The sequence below is a fragment of the Panicum hallii genome, chromosome 7, assembly GCF_002211085.1.
Source record: "Panicum hallii strain FIL2 chromosome 7, PHallii_v3.1, whole genome shotgun sequence".
Taxonomy (NCBI): domain Eukaryota; kingdom Viridiplantae; phylum Streptophyta; class Magnoliopsida; order Poales; family Poaceae; genus Panicum; species Panicum hallii.
The window spans coordinates 29,847,843-29,856,813 of record NC_038048.1 but is presented as its reverse complement, the minus strand read 5'-3'; the positions used below and the strand labels follow the sequence as shown (position 1 = coordinate 29,856,813).

Below are 8,971 nucleotides of genomic sequence, written 5' to 3'. Positions count from 1 at the left end.
GTCTTGTTCTTTCTTTCCACCACTCCATTTTGTTGAGGCGTGTAGGTGGCGGAAAACTCATGTTTTACTCCTTCTTCATCGCACCATTCTTCAATCTTCATATTTTTGAACTCGGTGCCGTTGTCACTCCGAATCTTCACAATTGGGGAATTGTATTCCCTTTGAGCTTTTCTTGCAAATGACTTGAAGATTTCCGGAGTTTCACCCTTATCGCCTAGAAACATAACCCAAGTGTAACGTGAAAAATCATCAACAATTACTAGGCAATAGAGGTTACCACCAATGCTCTTGTATGAAGTTGGACCAAAGAGATCCATGTGTAGTAGCTCGAGCGGCTTGGAGGTAGACAACATCGTCTTGATAGGATGATGAGTTGCAACTTGCTTCCCGGCTTGACATGCTTTGCATAACTTGTTCTTGTCAAATGTGACGTCCTTTATGCCGGTGATCATTCCTTTCTTGTGAGCTTTCTTGAGGTTGCTCATGCCAATATGAGCAATTCTTCTATGCCAAAGCCACCCAAGAGACGACTTGGTGAAGAGGCAAGTCATGGTGCTTGTTTGCTTTGAAGAGAAATCCACCAAATAGATATTGCCATGCCTAAACCCCGTGAATACCAATGACTTGTCTTTTTCATGAGTCACTACAACACCATTCTTGTCAAAGGCACACGTTAGTCCAAGATCACATAATTGTGCAATAGAGATGAGATTAAAACTAAGTGCTTCTACAAACAAAACATTTGAAATGGATAAATCTTTTGAAATTGCAATTCTACCCAAACCTAAGACTTTCCCCTTTGAGTTATCACCATAGGTGACATGTTCATGATCGCCGGGGTCTTCAAGTGAGGTGAACATGCTATCATTGCCGGTCATGTGTTGAGAGCAACCGCTATCAAGTACCCAATGTTTTCCACCGGCTTTGTAGTTCACCTACACACATGAGAATTTATTTTTGAGTTTTCGGAACCCAAACAAGCTTTGGGCCTTGCACATGTGTGACAAGAGCTTTTGGGATCCAAAGTTGCTTGGGGAGCTTCTTCTTCGACTTCTTAGCAATTTTGCCAATGAACTTGGCCTTCACCTTGCCCTTCACTTTACTCAAGAGAAAATAATTATTTTGGAACATTGATGAGTAATTCTTGGGTAATTTAGGAAGAGGACGTGATGGTAAAGTGCACTCTCTAGTGTGGTGCCCGGTGACTTGGCAATGTTGGCAATATGAGCCCACTTCCTTGATGAAGCTTGTCTTGATCTCCGGAGAAGGAGTTGTAGCCATGTTTGGCTCCGGAAATGAACCAAGACCTCTCTTGCCATAGTCACGGGCATTGTTGAAGAGAATCTCCTTGTGGATGTATTCTCCTCTTGAGAGTTTCTCCACACTACTCTTGAGGCTTGCCACTTGATCCATCAATTCCTTTTCCCTAGAAGGAGCAAGCTTGGGCACAACATTAGTGGCATATGCATCAATGAGTAGGTCATCACATGAAGTAGAAGCATTGACCTTTTCATGAACAACTTTCTCAAGACTTGGGTCAATAACTTCATAGGCAAATTCAAGTTCTTGATACTTGTGAGCCAACTCCCTATGCTCTTGTTTGAGCTTTTTGTGGCTCTCTTCAACTTGCTTAGCAAGTACAAGTGACTCATTGTGCTTGTTGAGCAAGTCATTGTACTTACCAAGTAAGTCGGAGTGGGCAAGCTCTAACTTGGCATGAGTGCTCTCAAGAATTTTGACTTTGCCCTTTTCCCTCTTGATGACGGATGTATACTCATTGATGAGGTTAGTGAATTCATTAGGATCAAGCTCTTCATCACTATCATCTTTATTATCTACCTCACATACCTTGGTGTTACCTTTTGCCATGAGACACATAGGAGGCGGAGGTAGAGATGGTTCTTCATTGGTGAGGGCGATGGTGACGATGTCTTCTTCATCACTTGAGTCTTTGCTTGATGAGACATCGGTCACCCACTCTTGTTTTTCCACCAAGAAACTTTTCTTGGTGTGCCCTTTCTTCTTTGGGAAGAGCTTGGTCTTCTTGTCATGGGTCTTCTTCTTTCCAAATCTCTTGTTTTTGTTCTTCCTCTCCTCTTCTTCATCATCGCTTGAATCATGGCGATGCTTACTCTTGTTGTCCTTGCTTCTTTTGTCCGGCTTGGGGCAATTTGGACGGATGTGCCCTTTTTCGCCACAATTGTAGCAAATCTTGTTCTTGACATCCATTGGCCGGAACATTCCTTTCTTGGAGTCAAAGTTGAAACCCTTCTTATTGATCTTCTCATTCAAGCGTGTGAACTTTCTCATCATGAGAGCAAGTTCTCCATCATCTTCAACATCGGATGAGCTCTCATGATGATCATCTTCTTCATTGCTTGAGCTTGAGTCTTGTTTGACCATCTTGAGCTTGCGGGATTTGTTTGTCTTGGTCTTTAGAGCAATTGACTTGCTTGATGTTGGCTCTTCGGACATACCAAGAATGCTCATTTCATGAGCGCGAATTTCGCCCACAAGTTCTCCTACTTCCATTGTGGCGAGATCCTCCTTTTGAAGCATAGCATTGATAATGTTATACTTGGGCTTCGGGAGGAGCATGAGGATCTTGCGATTGATGGATGCACTGTCAATTTTGGATATTTCAAGTGCATTAATGTCCTTAACAATGACATTCAAGCGAGAATACATATCATTGCAATTTTCATGAGCTAGCATTTTAAAGGAATCATACTTAGCTCTAAACAAGTGATATTTTTGCTCACGAACTTTGGTGGAACCTTCATGAATTTCAATGAGTTCCTTCCAAATATCACTTGCTAGGTCCATGCCATTTACTCTAGCAAAGACCTCCTCACTAATAGCTTCGAAAATTGCATTTCTAGTTTTAGCATTCCATTTTAATTTTCGGGGGTGGGAGTTCCGGTGAACCCGACTTTAGTTGCCGACCACACTTCGGGAGCAATCGCATCAAGATATGCGGCCATGCGAACTTTCCAATAGCCAAAGTTCTTGCCCTCAAAGTGAGGCGGCGAACCACCCATCTTGGCCATAGCTCTAGGCGGTGAAGCCTAATGATCCAAATGAGCAACGGGGCTCTGATACCAATTGAAAGGATCGATGGACCAAGAGGGGGGGTGAATTGGGCCTTTTTCAATTTCTAAACCAGGATAAAGCAACCTTAACCTATGCAAAACTAGAAAGGCACCAATTCACCAACCGGGTAACTAAACTACTTACGCAAGCTAGGAAGGATAAAAAGAGATAAACCCTAGCAATTTAGAGCTAACTAGTGATCCCTAAATCAAGCACATGAATGAATTGCATGAAAGATAATGCTTGAATAAGTAAAGTGGACAAGGGACAACCGGATTTTTTCCCGTGGTATCGATGTGTTGGCACACACCCCTAATCCACGTTGTGACACTCACAAAGAGTATTGTCACCTCCCAAGTCACCAAGACGAGGGCGCTCACTAAGAGTCTCCGTTCACCATCCCGGTGTGGTGGAGATCAAGCCACGTACAATCTTCTTCTCCGGGCTTCCACAATCCTTGGCAAGCTCCGCGAGAATCACCTCGATCACCAAGATCGCCTAGGTGATGCCAATCACCAAGAGTAACAAGCTAAGGCCTTCACTTGAGCAAGAACCAATCACTAAGAATGGATGCACACAAGCTTCTCTCTACTCAAGTCCTTAATCTTGCTTCTTGAATGATTTAATGACCAAGTGTATGAAAAGATGAAGCTCAAGGTGGCTCTTGACTGTAGTATAAGTGTTTGAATGTTGCCTGGTGTCAAGAGTAGTAGAATGACCCATTGGAGGGGTATATATAGGCAGCTCACATGAATAGAGCCGTTGGAGAAAAAGCTGCCAGAAAACTGCGTAGCGCCGGTTAATCCGACGTCCCTCCAATAGTCACCATCGGTTTAACCGGTGAATGTAAACTACCCCTTCTGAAAACTAGCCGTTACAGCTTGGGCAGATTAACCGTCGAACCATCGGTTTAACCGGTGAGTGTAGTCATCCATTGATCAACTGAAATACCAAGTCTCTGGACAACTGCACCGACGTCCAATTTCAAATATCGTCGGTTTAACCGGTGAGTGTAGTTGTCCACTGATCAACTGAAAACCAAGTTTCTGGACAACTGCACCGACGTTAAATTTAAATATCGTCGGTTGAACCGGTGTATAGACTTGTCCAGACTCTGCTGACCTCGTTTAACCGACGTATAGAAAACGTGAGGCGTCGGTTAAACCGGTGTTAAGGATTATTCTGATTTTGCCTTTTCTGACTTGAGTCTTGAATGAAATCCAAATATTCTTGAGATATAAGTTGAGAACCACTTATTTGAGCTTCTAGAAATCTGAGTGACCATTGTGTGCATCCATTTTCAAATGACCATGTCCATGCTCAAGTTACTAAGCCTAAACCCCTCTTAATAGTGCGATCACTACAAAACTATAAAACCTATACTAACCTAAGTGTCCTTCTCAACCTTATGACACTTAGGACTAGAAAGATTCTTAGTCTTGACATATTATTGAGTTGAATGCCGAGATCGCCTTTTTGAATAATGAAAATTAGGGGCCTCTTTTGACATATAACCAAATGAGCGATAATGATCTATAAATCTGCACAAGCTCATTAGTCACAATAATGGTTGTCATTAATCACCGAAACATACCTTGAGGGCCTAGATGCTTACAGCGGCGCACAAGCACACGAGCATGCGCGGGGGGGGGGGGGGGGGAGGGGGGGCTGGGAGGCGATAGCAGCAGGAGGAAGGCACGGCTGTAGGGCAAGGTAGGGCGCAAGGTGATGCAGGACCTCGGGCGTGCAGGGGCTCGGCACTCGAGCTGGAGGCGCAGCCGCACAGGGGCCAGGGCGACGACGCTTGCTCGCGCTGCAGGGACGGTGCAGCAGGAGATCGTGCTGCGGCAGGGTAGGGCGCAGGCCTGAGGGTTTGCTCGCCCCTTTGTAGGAGTGCTGTGCGGGGAGTCCGAGCTATCCCCGTGCACGGGTTGGGCCTAAACAGAAAACGAAAGGGGAAAAAAAGAAGATGGCTGCAGGAACTCGAGGGGATGCAGAAGGAGGTCGCAGGGGCGCAAGCAGCAGGGAGTCACCTCCAGTCGTGGGGGAGGCTAGGGCCGGCGACGTGCGGCGCTGGTTTCTCAGGGGGAAAGCGTGAGCATGGGGTGTAGGCCGCAGGGCTCGCGGGAGGGCTCGGGCCTCACGATTTATAGGCACAACGTCCTGGCTGCAGGGGCGCGAGGGTTCGGGTGCTCGGCCTTGCGAGCAGGAGGGTCGCACGGTCTCGGCGCTCGAGACTTCTATCGTGGACGTACAGCCTCGCAGGCAGCGGCGGCGCCGCTAGCGCGAGCTCGGGTGGCGGCTGAGCAAGAGGCGAGCAGAGAAGGGGAATGCATGGGGCAGCAGGGACGACGGCTGCGCAGGGGGCGAGGCTGAGGGCGTGCGACATGCAGGTGGGCGTGAGGTTGAGGGGTTCGGTTATGGGCCGAAACATGTTCGGGTGAGGGCCGAACATGAAAACGAGCTGACAGAGCTGGTTGAACGTGAACGAGTTATTCAGGAGCGCGGAAAAGAGAAGGAAGGGATCAGGCCGAGTCGTTGGTAGTTACGATAGCGGAGCACATTCGAAAAAGAATGCTGAAATTAAGCTACAGTCCCGTTTCGAACAAGGTTTGATCGAGAAGAAAGATTAGAGAATGAAAAACTCGAATGAAAATTATAGGGTGTTAGATTTGACAGAGTAAAAAGGAAGAATGGTGATATAACGGATCGGTCCGACTACGATGAGGATTTGATATCAAAATAGAAATATTTTCCAGAACATATTTTAAGCTTAAAATAAATCTAGAAAAGTCCAGATAAATATTTTAAACCATGAAAAAATATATCCAGAAAGATCCCAAAAATTTTGAGAAAAACTCGGGAGGTAATTTAGGACGCGAGGAATCCAAATAAAATATTTTGGGATTTGAGAAAAGATTTTAGAACTTTCCAATGAATGGATTTAGCTCTATGGAAAAAGAGAATAATTTCAAGAAAAATCTGAAAAATTCTCGAAAAATCTTATTGATAGATGAATATATTCTAAAAGATACTTATATCTTAAAATTAAATATTTTAGAGTGTGACAGTTTGTTTTTGAGTATTGCTGTTATCAGTCTCTGAAATGTAGCTTCGATCGTATCCCAGAAAATTCTAGCTTGACGACTGGTCGTGAAATCTGTTATTATTAGCAGAGGCTGATGTAGCATCATATTTGCAAGTCCACTATCATCTTCTGTACAATTACCATCTCTAATATTTCCCTTTACAATGCGTCTATGCTAGTACTCCTATATGGAAGATTAGACTGACTGACAGTTTTTTATTGAGCAGCAGTGACAGAATTCATGAGAACGTCCGAACATGTCAAGACATCGACTGTGTAAAATGTGCGCTTTCCTCGATCAATTGGTGGGCCATTCGTCGAAGCCAGCATAAGGCCCACGGGCCTTGGTCCAAGCCCAACCCGAAGGGGGAGAAATCCGCACGCTTTCCTCGCCTTCTGTTCTGTGTCCTCCTCCTCCAGTCCCCGCCGCTATAAAAGCCAAGACCTTTCTGACCTGGGCTCCTCATCTTCCGTTTCTCTCTTCCCAGCCAGATACTCAGATCAGTCAGACAGAGATGGACGGCGGCGGGAAGCAGGCGGTGTCGGCGGCGGGCAAGGGCGTCGGCGAAGCGGCGCCGGCGGTCACGCTGGAGGACTTGAGGAAGCGGATGGCCGACTTCGCCAAGGAGCGGGACTGGGACCAGTTCCACAGCCCCAGGAACCTCCTCCTCGCCATGGTACGCCGCTCATCCCTCCTGCTGTCGTCTCCGCCTCTCTCGTGAACGCGTATTTCGATCCTCTGCGCGCGCGTATGAGAGAAATCCTCCATGTTCATCATCAGACGCGTTACGTTCTTGCAGATTTCGCGCGAAGGAGAATAAATTTATTTGTTCGTCCTGTACTAGTTTTGTGCGTGATCCTTGGCTTTTTCCCTGCCATGATTGTGTCTCTTGTCGAGTTCTTGTCTCTTGTCCAGAATAGATGGGGGCTCGTTTCCTTTCTCGTGCACGCAAGAAAACAGTGATTTGTACTCTTTGCCTTCTTTTAATTTATTTCCTTATTTCTATTGAATTCATGATGGCATATTTTCCCATTTATTGTCTTCTTAATTTAGTAGCACATAATTAATGGTGTGATCCTGCTGTTGATTAGTATTACATGGCAAGTTTGGTAGAAAATAGAAAGATATGTGTGACGGGAAGAAACGTTCCTGTTTTGATTTCACGCCTACCAAAATTTTTCGTCTTCCTTTTCTCATATATATTTACAAATGCTGATCTGAGAGGATCTTCTTGCTTGTTTGTTTGCGAATGGACTTCCGAGTTATTTTAGTTTTTTAACAAGATGTGCATACTACTAGAACTGAAAAGTCGTTGTTGGGTCTAGTTTTAGAGAAAAAAGTTGGAAACTGGAACTGAAAGGAACACATGGGAGGACCCGGTTGATTGTACGTCTAGTCTTTGGATGCGTACGTAAAACATGATCTAACTAGTCATGAGTTGTGACGTCCATCAACATTATTGTAGAGAACTGTATCCAGGAACAGGAAAACCAACTCCGAAAGAAACAAGAAAACACCGCACCTACTAATAATTTGCGCTGCATGAATTTACCTGTGTTTGTTATTACGTTTTCCATTGGTGTAGCTAGTTATGATTTGTCGGCGCCTTATCATTCTTGCATATGCTTGCCCTCCCGGTTCGGTAAATGAAGTGTCATGTAGATCTGAATCATCTGATCCTCTCTGCTCGTCGTGTACTACTTGAAGCTGCACAGCTGCAGAAACTAAATTTAAGCAGCAGAAGCCTGCACAAGGCAGGAGTGACCACCACCGTACCATGCATGCATGTATTGTCGTTATCAAATTTTGCGAGCCTGGCGTTGGCCATAAACAGCAAGCATTCAGGTGACCACAGAGCCTGACCAGCAAGCTGCCAACTCTTTGGACCAGCACCTGGTGCTGACTGCTCACCAACATTATTTACGCATGTGTTTAATACAGCAGTGCCTGCAATTCTGGCTGCTGCTGTTGACGGTATCTATCTGGTGCTGGTGCGTTGCAGGTGGGCGAGGTGGGGGAGCTCTCGGAAATCTTCCAGTGGAAGGGCGAGGTGCCCCGGGGCCTGCCGGGGTGGGAGGCCCGGGAGACGGAGCACCTCGGGGAGGAGCTCGCCGACGTGCTCCTCTACCTCGTCCGCCTCTCGGACATGTGCGGCGTCGACCTGGGGAAGGCCGCGCTGCGCAAGATCGGGCTCAACGCCATCAAGCACCCGATCGGGAAGCGCCACGACACCTCGTCCAAGAAGTTCGCACGCCGCTCCGGCGACGATGACGTCGTCGGTGGTGCCGGCCGCGATGACAAGGATGGTGTTGCCAGGGAGGGTGACAAACTCTAGGCTTGCTAGCTGTAGCAAGGGATCGTGAGGCGTCGTCGAGCTACTTCCAGAATGGTAGCCTGCAGGTTTTGTGACACTTGATTATTATGACAGCTGCGTGCTGATGGAGATCATAATATATATGCGGTTGTGAGCTAGGTCATACATAGTTATGCTTTTTCCGGAAGGAAATGATGAAATGTTTAAACCAGTTTGTTTTTAAGTTTTGAGAAATGCGGAAATGATGCGCTTTTTCGGAAGGTTGGCTTGACGATGGAGGTGGTTCAGCATGGCCCAGGGCGCGCGTTGCTGCTGCTGATGGGCGGCGTGGATGTCGTGCTAGCTGCGGTTGGTCTTGGAGCATGCTTGCTTGCAATTGCTTGGACCAGCTCTTAGCTGGAAGATCGAGCTCCAGTCTGTCCAGTCGTCGCTTCAGACTCTGTACATACTCTGTATGCATATCTTTAGCCTGTAC

At 46.4% G+C, this 8,971-nt stretch overlaps 1 protein-coding gene across 1 annotated transcript; it reads left to right on the top strand.

Annotated features, from left to right (window-relative positions):
• Positions 1 to 6,653: 6,653 nt before the first annotated feature.
• On the top strand, positions 6,654 to 8,726 carry LOC112900283 (dCTP pyrophosphatase 1-like). The gene is made up of 2 exons (XM_025969089.1): positions 6,654 to 6,858; positions 8,185 to 8,726. Exons 1-2 carry the CDS (start codon positions 6,697 to 6,699, stop codon positions 8,515 to 8,517), a joined length of 495 nt encoding a protein of 164 aa, XP_025824874.1. The 5' UTR covers positions 6,654 to 6,696; the 3' UTR covers positions 8,518 to 8,726.
• Positions 8,727 to 8,971: the final 245 nt, after the last annotated feature.

Bases quoted from the DNA above. Each gene is read 5' to 3' on its own strand.
- LOC112900283 (XM_025969089.1), top strand. From the start codon at position 6,697: ATGGACGGCGGCGGGAAGCAGGCGGTGTCGGCGGCGGGCAAGGGCGTC. The intron at 6,859-8,184 runs GTACGCCGCTCA...GGTGCGTTGCAG, and splicing joins GGAACCTCCTCCTCGCCATG to GTGGGCGAGGTGGGGGAGCT.